At 39.0% G+C, this 17387-nt stretch overlaps 1 protein-coding gene across 1 annotated transcript; it reads right to left on the bottom strand.

Moving 5' to 3' along the window:
• Window positions 1–1703: 1703 nt before the first annotated feature.
• On the bottom strand, window positions 1704–15740 carry LOC308384017 (prolyl endopeptidase). Its single transcript, XM_080862304.1, has 15 exons — window positions 15454–15740; window positions 12654–12728; window positions 12412–12545; window positions 12172–12302; window positions 11848–12057; window positions 11628–11749; window positions 11070–11175; window positions 10139–10330; window positions 8217–8414; window positions 7718–7821; window positions 6488–6624; window positions 4531–4625; window positions 4289–4420; window positions 3459–3615; window positions 1704–2274 (listed from the first exon to the last, which is right to left on the bottom strand). The coding sequence occupies exons 1-15, from the start codon at window positions 15493–15495 to the stop codon at window positions 1980–1982; spliced, it is 2130 nt and encodes a 709-aa protein (XP_080718430.1). The 5' UTR covers window positions 15496–15740; the 3' UTR covers window positions 1704–1979.
• Window positions 15741–17387: the final 1647 nt, after the last annotated feature.

The following is a 17387-nucleotide window of genomic DNA, read 5'->3' as shown; positions in this document are numbered from 1 at the left end:
CTTCTTGTCCTCCCTCTATCCCTCACTCTCACCGCTCCGTGTGAAGATTAAAGCAAGCGGCATAAAGGGGAGAGCAGTCCACCTCTAAGCTAGTGTGAAGGGGAAACTTCCCCCAGCACAAAAGTTCTGCTCTCCGCTCTTTGCTGAAGCGTGCCGCAGCTCAAATCGGCTTTGAGAAATTAATCCCTGCATTATGGAGGGAGTAAAGTAAACAAATGGAGGACAGAGCAGGGACCTGCGAGTGTGTGAGACGGGGGGAAAAGGAGAGAAGCTGTGAGGCGATGAGGCATTTGTTTGTAAAAGCTTGCGTTTCTCCAGAGAAAATGAGATGTGAAGGCTGTGTGCGCTTGTACATGTGTGAATGTGAGTACAGTGAGAAGGAAGAGGGAGCTCAAGAGGTGACGGGTGGGTGAATGAGAGAAATGAAGCAGCAAAAGCTTGTCCGGTCCTGAGGGACACTCCTGAGAGAAGAGCATCACAGCCTCTTTGCTGCGTGATCTTAAACCCCTCACTCCGTCTCTCATATGTCCAGCTTATTACTGCCTTTGTCTTTCCTAGCTACATTCATCCACTTTGCCCCTGTGGCAGAGTCATTGTCTGCAAATCCTCCTCCTGCTGCCTTCTCTGCTCCCCCTCTCCTTTTCCCACCGTATCTCTCCACCGAGAGGTACTTAGATAAGGCCCAGGGTTCAGTCTGACGAAATCAGAACTTCCCACTGAGCCGAGATTAAACTCTGAGTGACCGAACAGACAACTTCGCTCACTCTCTGTGGTTAGCTGCCGGAGAGCTTCCATCTCTCTTTATGACAGTTTAAACACCCATATGTCTCACTACCCGCCGAGACTCGCATAAGTGCACTTTCAGTCAGTCTGCAGTTCTCTGTTGCCACTCACTGTCTCCGTCTATCATCGCTCTCCATCTCTCAACTTTTGTGCAAATACTTTAAAGGCTTCCACACATTTCTAGCACCTCCCTCTCCCCTTACAAGTTCATTACCATTTGTCCTCATGCTTGTGTATTGGTTTGTTTGTTTTTTTACTGTGTTTAGAGATCCATCATGCCCATCTTTATTCACCAGCAATTTGATCCAATCTCCAGCCAGAGTAATCAGCATAAAAATAAATAAATAAATAAATAAATAAATAAGTGATTTAGTGGATTTCATCTTGCTAGTTGTTTTTTCAATTTTTAATTCTACAAATCCTATCAAAAAAGCGGCTTAATGCACTGATACCCGACTAGCCTTTGACCAAGAGGCGTTAGAAGGGGTTGAAGTGAGCTTTTGCAGTCCCATACTGCTACTTGGTGGTAGATGAAAGAACTACACCATAAAGTAATAACTACTGAAAAGTGACAAAAAGCAACCCTTTAGATCAGGGGTGACTGAGAACAAAAGATGTGGGGCTTTTTAAATTGTATTTTCTCAAGTTTTACAGCTTTTCCTACTGATGAAGACATTCCCACAGCTGTTCATATGCCACAGTGACACTTTTGCTATGATTTTGGTAACAGTACTTCTGTTGTTTTGGTAAAAAAAAAAAAAATTCCAATAATTGTAAAACATTATTTTTACACTATTGCACTTTTATTATAAAGTTATAGACTTTTGAGCTGCTCTTTCATTATGACTTACATGTCATTTCTCATTAGGTCTATTGTAGAAGACAATAAGATTTGACAGACACCATGGATTATAATGCAGTAAAGGTTTTATTGAAAATGCTTCCATCCAATTCAAGTCATTCACAAAGTTACAGTGTATGTTTAAAAAAGTCTGTGGACTTAATTTCTAAAATTTATTTCTTACACTTCTCTAATTCATTGCTTTAGTTGTAGCAGGACTTTGTTTAAACAGATGTATTCTTATTTTTATTCGAGAGTATGCATACCAAAGTATAAAAGTAGAAATGATTCATCCCTAAGAAAAGCCTCGACTGCTGAATATATGTTTTACTTCCCTTTTACTGTCATGTTCTCATCATTCCCTCCATTTAAGGCCTAGTGTCTCGGCGATAAAGGACATGATGTGCGTGTCCTCCAAGATGGCCTTGGCAGTAGGTTTCCCTGCACCGTGCCCACTACGGGTGTCCACCCTGACCATCAGAGGCTGACGCTGCACAGAGCTGCTGCCAACCCCATACTGCAAGGTAGCACAGAACTTCAGTGTGTGCAAAGGTACCACACGGTCGTCATGATCTGCTGTCAGAAGCAGGACAGCAGGGTAAGGAGGGCCTGAGTAAGGTAGGTGCGGCAAATTATGGAGAGGAGAATACCTGGAGAGAGGATGACAAAGATCAAAAGGAAGGAAAACGTGAGGGGAGTCTCTTAACAGAGAGAACAAAGATCATAAGAGATATTTGAAAACTTTCATTTGCTATTCAGTTGTTCGGCTGTGATCTTTCAGGTTATGCGGGCAAGTGCAGCACTGCGACTCGACTTTCAGATTACTGAAAACAAGACCTGACGTGAATTCACAACAACATGCAGAGATTCTTCAGTCGTGAGTCAGAATAAGGAACACACAAAAAGGGAGCTATCAGACGATCCATCTGTTGATTAACAAAAAACATCAAAAGCTTTATCAAAACAAAAATCCATCATTAAAACAAAAGTCTCCCTTAAAAAGCTTTTTTGGTGATAGACAAGAGAAAAAAAAAATCATGGAAAGCAAAAGTGCCATTTGGATGAGAACATGCAGTGAATCTCACTCAACCAACTTTACTGAAACCTGGTTCAAATTCAGACAACGCAGCTCGATGTTACCATTTACTGCCGTTTTCACACTTATACTCATATTTGTAATTCTAAAAATATTTAAACTAATCAAAGGAACAGTAATGATCACAATTATAGAAAGTGATACTTTAAACTTTGGTACATTTTACTTGGTTAGGTTGAGAGTTATCTATATACTTATTTTAATCTGTGTACCTGACTTTTCTTACTCTAACTTGCTCTGTATTGTGATATACAGTTTATTTCTGTTAATTTAAGGCTTTGCTGTGGACATGTGCTGTGGTTTTCAAAGTCTGTGTGGTCAAGAACAGTGTTAAGGTTTATCAGGCAGTAGGTCACCAAGACTTTTAGTGTCACGTTGCATTTAAAGACTTCAAAAGACATCAAAAGTCTTGCTGTAGCCATTTGAAGCATGGAAACGAAACAAAAACCATCATCGTCTCTGTATTCTGACATGTAATAATAATAATATGTACAAGTACACCTCACTTTCAGAAAAAAACTACTTTGGCACATTATATTAAGATGTCACTCAGCTTAAGTATTACATACTCAGAAGTAAGTTCTCCCAACCGACCGTAGATTTATTTATTTTTTGCTAGTTTTTAAATAATGCGATCAGTCATCGCAGTGGAGACATAAGTATGCGCGCGTACATACATATAAAACACCATCATGGATGTGTACTTTAGCTGTTTGTTCAGTGTGTGTTTTTCCATACTTGATGAGCCACTTGAACTGCTCCGGATCGTCAGAACAGCCGTAATCAGTTGTCCAAGCGTGGCCGATGGTGAATTTGTGGAATTTCAGCATATCCATAACGCCCACTTCAGCTACAACACAGCCAAACAGGTCTGGACGTTGAATCATGCATGCCGCTGTGTGTAGACTCAGAATTAGTACTGCACATTCTGTTTGCTTACAAACACACATGCATCTCAATTACTTCACACTGTAGGACACAGTCACTTCTAAATGGCTATTTACACACCAGGGAAGCAGGCATTAGTCGGGTTTGTGCGATGCCATATGGCAGCCAGCCTTTGGTAAATGATGTGACTAAGCACTGTCTAATGTGGTGTTTAATAGCGAAATTAATTGAAGCTAAGCAGCTAACTACTGTTAGATGAACTTGACATTAGCAATTATGACAAAGAAGTACTATAAAAGAACACGAAGCACTGATGTGGATGCAGCTGAGGCCAATATCATAGTGTTTTTGCCCCCCCCCCCCCTTTTTTTGTGGCATTAGTAATAAATGTGAAAACATGAACCTGTACTGGACTGTTACGGGTCTCATGGGTTAAATCACAGAGAAGAGGGAGCTCATCTGGTAAATTGGGGAGGAAGTAGAGGTACAGTTCCATTGGCTAATTTCAGCTATAAAAATAACGAGCAAGGTTCACACAGCTTCCCAATCTGAACGTGCAGGCAGTGGACTGTTGCATAATGGTTTCCCAGGTATACTTTTAAAACTCCCTCTGGCCTTTTCAGCAGCTATCCCACTAAAAAACATAAAGCACAGACACACACAGTTGATCCTGTACTTACCCACTAGCAGCCCTCCATTAGAGGCTCCATTGATAGCAATGAGGCTTGCTTTAGTGTACTTCTCCTGGATCAGGTACTGTGCTGCACACTGGAAGTCATCAAAGCAGTTCTGCTTGTTCGCCAAACTGCCAGCTACAAACAATACACAGCAGAAGTAGTCGTGTCAATTCCGTAAAAAAAAAAAAAAAAAAACCCACACAATTACTTGCTTACATACTACTTATGTCCATGTCTTTTTGTACCTTTGTGCCAGGTGAGGCCATACTCGCCACCCCCTCTGATGTTAGCCACTGCTAGCACGCCTCCGAGGTGTTTCACAAAGAGCAGAGAGGCAACACTGACCACATACAAGAGAGAATAAAGACAGAAATGTTATAAGAGCACATTGTACTTAAAGAATACTGACTAGAAGTCTATAGGAAAAGCATTTAAAGATAAAGGTAGCGTTGGTCCCATCCCTGCCCCTGAAGAGCCAATCAACCCTCGAACTAGAAAATAATAAATAGACTGTACTGTTGCACTGCTGAATACACAACAGTTTCAATTATATGATGAGAAACATATCTCCCTATCATAGTAAGTTCATTGTCCTTGCTAACTATATGCATAATATGCATTAGTATGCCATTAGTTCACTGTTCTGGTGACACTGATCGTGTCAGCACTCCAGATTGACTCTTTCATGAAGATGTAAAGGATTATACAAAGTTACATGACAAGGACAAGTTTTTTAAGCTTCTTTTTGGAGATTTTTGATTATTCCTATTATATTTAATTAGTCATGCTGTTTTTATATCACTGACATTCAAGTTAGCACCGTTTCCCCATTCATTTAGAAAGTGGTGTCAAAATACTGCTAAAAAAACCAACACTTTCTTCTAGAAAGGCCTTCACAAAATCACAAGCTTATGCCACGTAACAAGCATGGTATTTAGAAAACAAAATGCAGAAGTAGTGTTATTGGCAGTATGACACTTAAGTTCACAATGCGGTTTATTTAGATGTGACTGGCTTTACAACAGTACACATATCTAAGCAGTTTCTTTTTCATTAGCACTGAATACACAGAGCGTTTCTCAAGAAATACTAATGCATACATCCACACCCAGTCACTTACAGAGAATCCAACCTCATCAGTACTCTTTCCTCCAGAGATGAATCCAACCAGGTGTAATAAAAGCTCACTGATGGATGTAATATAGTCATAAAAATAAAAAAAATACAACCTCTTCAAATTCTAAGGTTTTCCTTATCAGGACATAATAAAATCATCTGGCCCTTAGGTTATAAAATTAGGTAAATGAACAACAACAAATGATATTACACCCTGCCATTATTTATCTAACAAAAGGTAAGGCCAAAATGCACATACAAAGACTTTCAAAATCACCTTTGGATGATTGATCTGTGTCTTCTAAGCAATCTCTGCTTTTCCATTCTCTTTCTAATTCTAATATCATGAGCCTTAATACATAATTGGCTAACTGAGGCCTTGCCGAGTCTGAAATTTAACTATGGAATTTTTATTGCAATTTCTCTGAACAATGTATGGCACGACCCTTCTGACCTCAAGAGCACCAGCAAATCTACATGAAGAAACCTGACTGAAATGCTGTGCCTGTATAGCCTCATATGCTAGGACCTTTTCGGAGTTGTGCGTAAATGAAAGTCCTCAAACCTCAACGAACTGAAACAATGTTGTAAAGAAGAATGAGGCAAAATTCCTCCACAATGATGTGAGACACTGATAAACACTGATAAAGTCCTACAGAAAGGTTAGACTTCAAGTTGTTCCTGGTAAAAGTTGTTGTGCAAACTACTGAATCATAAAGTTTTCCACATAAAATTTCTGTATTTTGGCTTAATTTTTGTTAAATAGCAAATGACAAGACAGAATAATAGAAATCATGTCCAGATGGGCAAAAACCTTGAACTGAGAGGGTGTCTTGTCTTCTTATTAATTTAAAATCTCCAGCTTACAAAAAAGTTGAATTTTCACTGTTAAATTATGAATGAATGAATCAGGGTTCATTCAGTTTAAGAGCACTGGAATTATTTAGCAGGACCATCATTATGGGTTATTGTATTTAACCTTGTTTTTCCACTATTATAGTACCTACCATCATTGATCACACTGTTCTGAAGTACTAGGAAAAGTACATTAAAAGAAGACAGCTTTGACAGCAGAGTCATACTTACTTAAAGTATGGTTGCATGGAGTTCTCAAAGCCTCCATATCCATAAAGTAAAACAGGATTACTCTCATCTTTCTGAATGGCCTTAGCATGTACTAAGAACATAGGGATCTTGGTTCCATCTTTACTTGGATAGAACACCTGGTACGTAGAGAAAAATGCATTATTTGATCTGACATGTGTCAACCAACGGCTTCTTTTCTTTTTGATATATTATTTGTGACTTCCTCAACCATGGTGAACAGAATTCTGCTAATTCTGCATCGTGTGTATTCAAACAGTAGATGTGACAATTCATAACAACTATGCCTCAAAATGACAAATGTTTAGAAATCAATACAAATAAAGTAATGGGGACGTTTAGGCCTCAGAGACCCTAAATATGCAGACACGCTTCTTTAATACAACACCAAAGAGTACATCCATGTACTGTCACATGTAAAATGAGTGTGATATATATTAGCTCTGAAATGCCTATATTGAGTCCATGATCCACTGACGTGTTGAAATGCTTTGTATTCTGTAAGGAAATGCTTTTAAATTCCACTCTCCCAGCTCCTGCTGTATATTAGTCAACATAGGTGACTTATAGTCAATAGAACAAGTCTTATAGTACACTGTGACTATAAAACTTTGAGTAAGAAACTTAATTTTTCAAGGGTTTCTAGACTCCTGCTATGCTGGGATTCTTCTTCGCAGGCCTAAAGACTCTTTTTTTTTTTTTTTTTTTAGCTGCAGTCATTTTCTGTAGTCATTCAGCCCCCGTCCTTATTTAGTCCATCAATGGTTTCTTTTTTTTTTCTAAACTTTTCACACTCCTCTAAGTTGAATGTACATTTCCTGTGTGAAGTTTCCCATTTCTGCTTTTTTTGTTGTTGTCTCTTATTACATTTTACAGATAAGGTGCCAGAGTCAGTTCTTTGGTTCTTGTGTTGGCCACCTAGCACCGATTGCAAACTTAAAGGCTTTTATTTGTCTGGGCAATTCACAATTTACCACTGTCAGTAAGTCATTAACTTGTATTTGCATATCTCAAAAGAAGCATTAAAATAGCTCTTTGTATAAAATGATAAAGCGTGGGGTCATGTAAATAGCATGAAATAAAAGCTAGATCCCAAAGTCAAATTTCTAAAGCAGCAACATCATGACTGAATATTAAAAGTACTGTTAAAATACATAACATTACAGTATGTTCTACTGAAATTAAGCAGATGACCAGAAAGAGTGATATTACCTGTCTGGTCTCAATGTCTTCATTTTTGATACCCTTTACCTCCACCTCTCTGAAGACTTTGGGTTCTGGGTTTGGCTCACTCAGGTCACAGTGGTAAATGATACCTGGATACAGCAGAAATCAAAGTTAGACTTCCAGTGTGACTGGTTGCATTTAAATAGTTAAATATATGGTCATGTTATTAAGAAATTCTGATTATATCATGCAAATTAATTCCATTTCAAAAGACATGATCTGCAACTTTAGTAAAATAGGCTAATTATACGAGTATTTTATGTTGCAATTAATCCTCTGTTGTAATAACAATAGCAAACAGCTGCACATCAGAAAGCATTTAATCTGTTAAATACGTGCCTTGGTCACATACAGTTACTTTATTGAGTTTTTGGAGAAGTAATTGCAATAATATTTGTATATTCTTTTTTGCATGGAATAAGAAGTGTATTTTATGTGGTTCATATTCATGGAAAAACTCAAGTATATTAAAAACTGGAATTGCCTGGTGTAGTAAAGGAGGTAAACTTGTAGAAGAACTCAGAGTGTTTCTTCTTGCAGCTCACTCCGGCCACAGTGCCCACATCCAGTGGCAGGTCTCTGACAAGCCGGCCTGTAGACAACTCGTATACTTGCAGGATATCCTTCACATCATGGACATAGTTGACCAACAGATGGTGCTGGTTCACACAAGACACAAAGCCTGCAGGAAAATAAAGGAGGAAGTAATGCAAAATGTCTTGGGGGGGGGGGGGGGGGTGGTTGTCAAAAACAATGTATCCAAGCGCGGCACTGTATTTCTGTCTTTGTTTTCCTTTCTACATCACACTATTTATACTTCCTCCTCCTGTCGATTCCTGACAATGATCTCAGCAATAAGGAGTAATCCCATGATTACTCAAGTATAAGGCATAAACACTTTTCAACATGAATATATAAAATAGTTTTTCAGTTAAGTTTTGTAATTAATGCATAACTACATGTGCAAAGGGCAGAATAACTGCAGGAATAAACTATAAATCCATGTTCTGTCCCTAATAAAGTCCCAACAGCCTACAGATGTTAAGATAGCTGTGGTAGTATCTACGTACATTATATGCGATAACTACAGTTCCATGCACGGCATTTTGTCCTTTTCAAGACAAACTGTTAAATGTTGAAACGGTGACTTTATATTTAATCCTAGCGCTATTATATTATACAAAGTACAAGGATCACAATTAGGCTACATTTGGGAGTGTTTTGGTAATAACAAAACTGTGATGTTGGGCATGTAGTTAAACTGGAATGCTACAGAGACCACAACGATTTATCAGCTTAGAAAATTACAGAGGAGAGCAGTCAGTTTTGTCTTGAACAGGTTGGTGAACCTGAGTGACTAGATACTATCAAATGAAACCATCAATCCTTTATGTGAATGGCATTTTTTGACACCATGGCAACAAGTGTGTGTTACTTTACCCAAGCAACACCAAGCAAAAAAAGCAATTTAAGAATATTTAAAGAAAAAAAAACAGAAACCAAGAAAAAAAAACCAATACCATTGCCAGTAATTACTTAGGAAATAACTTGCACTAGTAAAGAAAGTATTACTGGTTTCATTTAGTAACATTATTTAAAAAAAACCCTGAATAGTCAGTTTATGAAAATTTCATTGCTCTTAATAATACCTGAATTAGTTATAAAGTTTAACTCAATAGCTGCCAACAGTAACTGAAACATTATGTTGTTTAATACAACACTGTAAGCCCTTCATAAAATGTGATTTAAATTTCCTTTAACAATATAGAATTTACATTATTATTTTTATCAGTCCAGTATTGCCCAAGTTCAAATTTCAACTATGTTCCTCTTTTCTCTTTCTTTAACATGTGTAGTTTCCCAGTGTGCCAAGAGCTATACAGCTGTTTTTACCACAAGTAAAATGTTGTGACGTGTTGTTCGCACTTCTCAAAGGTAACATGGACATTTGTGTATGTTTCATTCATCTCCAAGTACAATTACGGTCATTCAAGTGACACGAACAAAGAAAAAAAAATTACAACACAAAGTGCTTATGGACCAAGTTTCACTTTTTGAGCAGAGTTCCCTCTGACAAAGGTTTTGAACCACAGACAGACATGCAAGTTCCCGATTGTTGTGGCTGGACCGTCATCGAAACATCAGGACAGAAATTCGGCTTAAAACTATTTTGCAAGATTTTAAGAGGTGAATTGTGGAAGTACAGTTCTATGAATAAACCCTTCACACATTTCTAAGGACTGTTTCAGATGCTGTCGTGCGTTTAGCAGCAAGTTTGCTTTTATTAACTCTCAGACACTGCATTGCAGATAGTTCTCCACAAAAGGAATGTACTAAGACTACATGCCACTACATAATTCATTCTCTATTACAGTATGTTTTAATGACATTTCCATTTTATCTCACCCAGGACATCTTTATCATGCTGTGGTATGAGGGTAGTCCAGTGCTGTCTGTCTGGTTTCTCGATGTCTATGTTGATGAGACAGTATCGAGGCGCATCCAAGTTGGAGCGGAAAGTAAACACAGTTCCCTCATTGGTAACATAAGAGTACTGAGCCTCAAAGTTGTCCACAAGTTTGACCCACGGCAGCAGACCTGCAGAAGTACATAAATAAAATGATATTTATCACTAGCAGTGAGTATTAGGAACTAGTATTAGCTTATAAACCCTCATTTGCAGTGGGTTGTAAAAAACAATAACAAGTTTTCATAGCAGGCTTGCAGTAGAAGGTTTCACAACTTCTGTGTGGGAGGATTTCTTTTCCTCAACTAAAAACAGGCCACATTTTGAATTTTGAAATCTCAACATTTACTTCACTAATGGTTGAGTCACAGGCATCAGTTCGTGTCTGCGTTGACACGTCTTAATGACAAAGCTGGCGTATTTTTCACAAAACTGCCCAGGCTACTTAGAAGCTATATATGTTGACACTGAGTCATGCTGCAGTCCATACTGCTTCATAAATACTTCTCATGAAAGATGATTTGTTCATTTGGGGTGAATTGTAAAGAACTGACAGTTCTTTACAATTCAAATCATTTTTAATGTTCTTTGCATGCTACATACAAGTCTGAAACTTTTCACAAACTTTTTCATGCCACTTAAGACACTATCCTCCAACAAAATAACTCCCAATTTGTGGCAATTCACAAATTAATACAGGCTAATGAGGTAAAGCTGGGAGGAAACTAACTACCATGAACCTGAATTTACCTGTCATGGCCAGATCAGCATTTTGCACTGTGATGCAATAAGAATACCAAATATATACCTGTGATCTTACATCTCCATAACACACATGAGTTATTGCGTTTATGAGTATTTAACACAGACCTTTTATGCCATCGGGGAGCTGCTTTAGGTCGCAGTACCACAGCTGGTTGACAGGCTCACAGCCTTCAGTGATCGACAAAACAGCATATCTGCCGTCATCTGATATCTGGGAAGAGGATTATTTTTTAAAGTCAACACAGGGAGGGGAAAGAGAATTTGAGAAGCAGCTGACATGAAAATGCCAATGTAGGCTTTGCCATAAAAGTATAATCTTTGCTCTTAGAATCCCCTAAAAAGACGCAGTCATATAAAACAGAGATAGCTGGGTCTTTAATCGTTTTAAAATACCAAAATGGACAAAAGATGCTATAATCCAATGCAATTTGCAATATTAGGTTCATGTAGTTTGCAGAAAACTAATTTAATTTTGGTAGCAATCAAATTCTTCTCTTTTCTGACAAGAGTGTCAACTCAGAGTAAGCACTGCAATGGTCTAATGGGTTTCTTCCTTTTAAAACAGGAACGAACCATTAGCAGACCCCAACTCAATAAGGGTAACACATCTGCTCGAGCATGCCCGGGTAGGGCACTAATGATTCAAGAAAGCTATAGACTTACGGTCACTGCACTGTGCCACTTGGGATGGTCAGGGAACTCTGCTACCAGAATGTCTTCTGACTGGTTGGTGCCAATAACATGGTAGTAGAGCTTCTGATTCATGTTGCTGGTGGTCTCAGTGCCTTCAGCGAAATACAAAGTAGTTAAATACTAAATACGTTTCAAACTAGATTAGTTAAATGTGTTGTTTCTGTTTATTTGCACAATATCTCCTCCTAACCATCAGTTTTTCCTTCCTGGCGTGGGTAACAGTTATAAAAGATGCCCTTTGCATCATGAGTCCAGGCCAAGCAGCTGAATTTAACCCTTTCCAGAACGTCAGGCAGTGGGCTGAGGTCATCGGCCTTCATGAAATGCACCGTTACCCAGTCTGAGCCACTGCTACTCAAACCATAAGCAAAAAATTCACACTCTTCTGACAGTCGCCCCACTAAATGGAGAAGGAGATGAAAGAGATTAGAAGTTAGCAGTGCGAATTTAGTATCATTCCATCTCTGTTGCCTGTATGTCTGTGATCGATAACAAGTCCTGCAATTTGGCTAACTTTTCAGTGCCACAGTTCCATCTTCAGAAAGCTTATTAGGATCAAAGAATACAGTTGCAGGTGCATCGAGAGAGTCCTGCACATACAGCACATCCTGGTTCTGAAGCCCTTTGTTGTGAGAGTAGAAATATCTGAAAAGGTGAGGTGAGGGAAAGCATTGTTGTGACTTAAGTCCTGCAATTCAAGCTTGTCGCTTTAAGTATAAATGCTGATAACCATTAATTAAAATTCAGCTATTACCTCTTCCCCCTTTTGTAAGGGCAACTGTACTTGGGATAATTATAGACCTCAGTCAGCCGCTGATGGAACTGTGCCCGGATGGCGCACTGCTCCAGGTACGGCATAGTGAGTTTATTCTGCTCTTCAACAAAGGCCTGCGTAACAAAAATGACATGACAAGGGATGAAATGCAGATGGTTTTTTTGGGTGAAGAACCAACAGTAGCATTCTTCAAAAATAAATAAATAAAAATCATCATGTACCATTGTTTCTGCACCATCAGGGTCTTCCAGCCATGCATAGGGATCACTGATTTTAGTTCCATGGTAATCATCCACCTGTTGCAAAGATGCACAGAGAAACTAAACATGAACAAACAGGAATAAGCCAGAACAAACATACAAACACATAAACAAAGAGCGCGTCTCATCTTTGGCATTCAAACCTGATTTTCTTGACAGAAAGGATTGTCTCATTTATACTTCCTTTGAAAAGCATTTTTCTCTGGAACTGCAGAGCATCATACTTCATAACTGTCAACTGTATCAGAAATTTTTGGCTCATCAACTTGATGCTTATCAGCACTGGAATTTGGATTACTACTCCAAGCACTTTTGATAGGCCGACCTTAATGCACCAGTGAGCAGACTGGAGTTACTGCAAGTTCTCTTAAACCACAAACACACACACATACGCATTTCCATAATGTGCCCATTTCCACTAATCCAAATAAAAATTAATGTTCCAGTAGTTTTCTGTCAATGAAAAACAACTATTAACGCTTCAAAGAAATAAGGCCCGTCACATTTTCCACTTCGACCTGAAAGCACAGCCCGTTGTCCACATCGCCTTTGACTTGTGGTGAAAAACTCATTTCAGTACCAGTTTATGGCACACATCAAGGACATTAGGTGGGGGGAAAAAAACCCATTTCACCGTAGATTGGAATCATTTTATACAAATTTTCTATACAAATGTATATACTGAAATGCATTGTTAGTTATTTTTAGGCAGTTTTAATTTAACGTTACACAAGATACATGTGGCACACCAAGCTTTTAAAATAGTTTAGAGTATCATTGTGGTGGTATTATATATATTTCTTAACATCTACAGCAAACCCCTGGTCCAAATCTATGACAGGACATCGATACCAGGATACAAAACCACATTTTTCACTTCAGTCACAAGCCATCTCTTTTCTTGGCATCTCCCATTACACAACAGAGACATGTGGCATCAGATTGTTACATGGACTCTGTATGTGGGATGTACTCCCACTGACTGGCTCCTAAGAATTAAGAGGGAAATATGACCAAACTCTAAATGTGACATTGCAAAACAGCTCTTGTCCACAACCTACTCATATTTTATTTTAACAATACGAATTCACCACCAGTAGCCTGAGATCAACCAGTGTGAAATGTTTTACTTAGGATGGATGTTTCAAGTACAGCCATTTTTCACGTTCTCGAATGTCGTACTGTTAGTGCGAGACTCAAGTCTGGGAAAAATTTGCGTACAACAAAGAACTGGTTAATCCTCACCACATTAACATTTAGGCACCTTAGGCCCACTCTGCCCGTTTTTCTGTCTCTCCTTCTTTCAGCATGCCTTTCTTTCTATCTCTCTTTACTGAGTGTTGACTGAATGCAACCAAGCTAATGTCCTCCTGGAAAGACAGTCTGACTGGCTTTTTCACTACCTGCCTTCGTGCCTTCATGCCAGTTCAGATCGGGTGAAACACAGTAGTAAACCTACATCTCATAAACCTTAGAATGATCCCTGAGGCAGTGTGAGACATCCTAAGATTAGAGACAACCTTTACGTCGGCACAGGTATGGATCGGCTGGTCATTTTAAACATTTGTGGCTTATAGAATGGTAAATTTTCAAATAGTAGAGGGACCTGTCAGTTTTTATTTATACTCAAAAACCCACACGAAACAAATTTGCATCACATTCAGTTTAGCTTTGAACCATCAACGCATGCATGCATACATGTCTAGTCATGTATGCATGCATTCATGACTAGACATAGATGTCATAACTCACAATTCTAAAGAATAAACCTGAAACTTTTATAGCTGCAGTATTTTATTTATTTAGTCACAAGTAACTAAGCAATTTCCAAACATATTCAGCCACAGCGCTTCATCTAATTTTACTTGAGGCTGTCCGTTTTTGGCTACTGTCACCTCTGTTCATCTTTGCTAGTGCACCGTTCATCTGATAGATGTTATTTCATTTCGGACGTTTTCTTGCAACTGTACCAGGCCATGCATATCTCTTGGTGTTCTACCCCTGTACATACAGCCTATGTTCACTTGAGTTTAATGATTGAATGCCACTGCAAGTCAGCTGCATGCTCTGCAGGACGTACTTTGGCTTCACTTTTACTTTTAAGCACAATGAAGACATACTTCGGGCTGTAAATGCAGCTAGGGAAGCTGGGGACGTTTTGTGTGTCAAGAGAAGTAAACATTTGGTAGCGTTTGGCACGACCTTTCTTGTATTAAAGTATCATTAACTTAAATCGATATGGAATTATAATTGAGTGCAATGTGGCTTTAAAAGCAACGTTTGCATGATTCACTAAACATGCAACGCCACTTTGGTACTTGGAGCTAATATAATGGCCATCATGAACAAGAACTAGTTTGTATTTGCCTTTATTTATTTGGCAGGGAGCGTGTACAAAAAAAAAATAATTCTCCTAAGAGATGTGCAGATTTAGCCGATAGCTAATTTCCACCCACGGCCCCAGGCACGTTTTTTTTTTTCAATCACGTGGGCGTTACTTTACCTCCAATGCACCGGCTAATACGAGAAATGACAAATTAAAGCCACAGAATATTTCACTTTTCGGACTTTACACACAGTAAAGTTTTGTTTTTGCTTCCTCGAACATTGCCTTTCTGTCCCTCCGCGCATACGTGCATTTTCTCTTCCTGGTATCGCTTTTCCTGCTCGTGGGCTTACACCACAGCATTTCGTCGAATGAAAAACAGACCAAGAGAAAAAAGGAGAAAAAAAAAGCACGCCGCAGAACTTTGACACTGACCTTACTGTCGTCTCTTCGGGCTGCCGGGTACTTAAACGCCATGGCGACGAGCTCGAGGGTGTCTGTCGTCTTTCTTCTGCGATGTTACTTGGGGCGCCTTTCTCTTCCTTTCTTTCTTTTTTAATCGTTTAACCGAATGCAGCCTCTCGAGTTAATCAATGGAGTTTGAAAGTGAAAGTGAAAGCATGACCCCCCTTCACCTATACCCTACTCTGGTTTGCGCAAAGGGCCTGATCTGCTTTTTGACGCAGGAAATGATGTGTCACACGGCATGTGGCAACACATGCACAGCTGTAGGCTACCGACGATCGCTGGCAAGTTGTATCAAACGTATTTGACTTGTTGCACGTCAACATGCGCAAAGGTATCCTAAGCAGAGAAAGGAACCTTTTCACAGAAATCTGGGGAAGACACAAATACAAATACAAATACAAATGAATAACTGTGATAAAAGCAGTGCTTCCTGCTATTTAGGATTCAAAAGTAATAATCACTCAAAGCTCTATAACTGCATTTAATACAGTTAGGCTACTCTAATCATCTTCAATTTTTATATAATTAATTAATTAATATTTAGTTTAAATGTAGTTTAATTTAACAAAAAGCAGTAGAAATGTTGTCTACATGACCAAGTACCTAGATGATGTGTCCAGATTTGGGGTTTGTGTGCTTGTTGTTTTGTTTTTTTTTGCAATCAGCAGCAAGTCAACAGGTTTGACATTTGACAAGATCAAGCCTGTTGTTGACATGTGACTCATATCAGTCATTGATGACTCCTCATTTCTTGATTGACCAATTTTATTGTTTCTTTGCAAACAGGCGTGGCATTCTTTCCCTTTAAATTTATGTAAATCAATTAAAAAGCAGGCCTTGTTTAATTTCATTTTCTGTTTTCCCATTAGTAATAATGCAGTCATAAGACGACTGTTGTCCCGTGAGAATCACAAGGTTGACTCTGCTTGTTGTGTTATACACTAATGTGCATTCTGGATGAACATCGGGAAAGATAGAAGGACTGGAACAGAGACAGAGGGAGAAAGAGAAAAAAAAGAAACAAAAACAGAGTTTCAGACGGGTAATCTGTCTAATCCACAAAGCTGTGAAAACAACTGGGGAGGAAAGGAGGGGAAAGATGGAGAACGGGGAGTTAGAAAGAAGGCTAATTTCAAACTAATTTAGCTAAGGTGATTAAGTGAGACCGGCTTGATGAGAAACCAAGCTGTTAGAAGGCTTGTTACGTTTTATTTACCACTCTGCAAGTCGTTAAACATTTATGTATAATTAACATTTTCATTAAAAATAATTTCCATTACAAATAATAATAATAAAACCAAGTTTAGGAAACAATAAGATGATATATCATACTATACATGGATAAGTCAGTGACTGAGAGTGGGCTAATCCTCTAATAGTTTGTATCATTTGTTTAAATATTTATACTAATTAATAACCTTTTTCTGTGCCAATGCTGTTCAATAGGTATAATGAAAAAGAACAAACTTTGGCATAACAGTAGGCCACTTAGCCTAAATCACTGCTTTGGCAACTGCCTAACAACTGTATGGCAATAAGTGCTTTAACTGGCAGCAGGCCTGGAGAGTATCACAAATTTTGGGGGCGGCAGGGGATGAAAGTGTACCAGGCCAAGCCACAGGCAGATGGGCGGTTATGGAAGCAGATATTTTGGGCCCACACCAGACAGCCTTAGCCACCACTGAGCCCTTCAGCAGCCTGACTAGACTGGCTGGTCCCCTACAGAGGCTGGCTTCAGCCTGGCCTGCATGGTGTGTGCTGTGCAGATGGGCTCTAATTGGCTGGAGAGACCCAGGTAGTTTGCCAGTACTGAAGACAGAGAGATGAGATTAGCCATGTCAGATTACAGCAGAGTCGGACAGTGTCGTCTGACTGCAACAGAGGCCCAGACTCACCCACTG

Source organism: Rhamphochromis sp. 'chilingali' (genome assembly GCF_963969265.1).
Source record: "Rhamphochromis sp. 'chilingali' genome assembly, chromosome: 17".
Taxonomy (NCBI): domain Eukaryota; kingdom Metazoa; phylum Chordata; class Actinopteri; order Cichliformes; family Cichlidae; genus Rhamphochromis; species Rhamphochromis sp. 'chilingali'.
This window is presented reverse-complemented; position numbering and strand designations above follow the sequence as displayed.

Excerpts from the sequence above, each read along its gene's own strand:
- LOC308384017 (XM_080862304.1), bottom strand. The coding sequence starts at position 15,495 with ATGGCGTTTAAGTACCCGGCAGCCCGAAGAGACGACAGTAAG. Across the intron at positions 11,176-11,627 it reads AGTGGCACAGTGCAGTGACC|ATATCAGATGACGGCAGATA; the intron begins GTAAGTCTATAG and ends TCCTCTTCCCAG. Across the intron at positions 10,331-11,069 it reads GCTCCCCGATGGCATAAAAG|GTCTGCTGCCGTGGGTCAAA; the intron begins GTCTGTGTTAAA and ends GTACTTCTGCAG.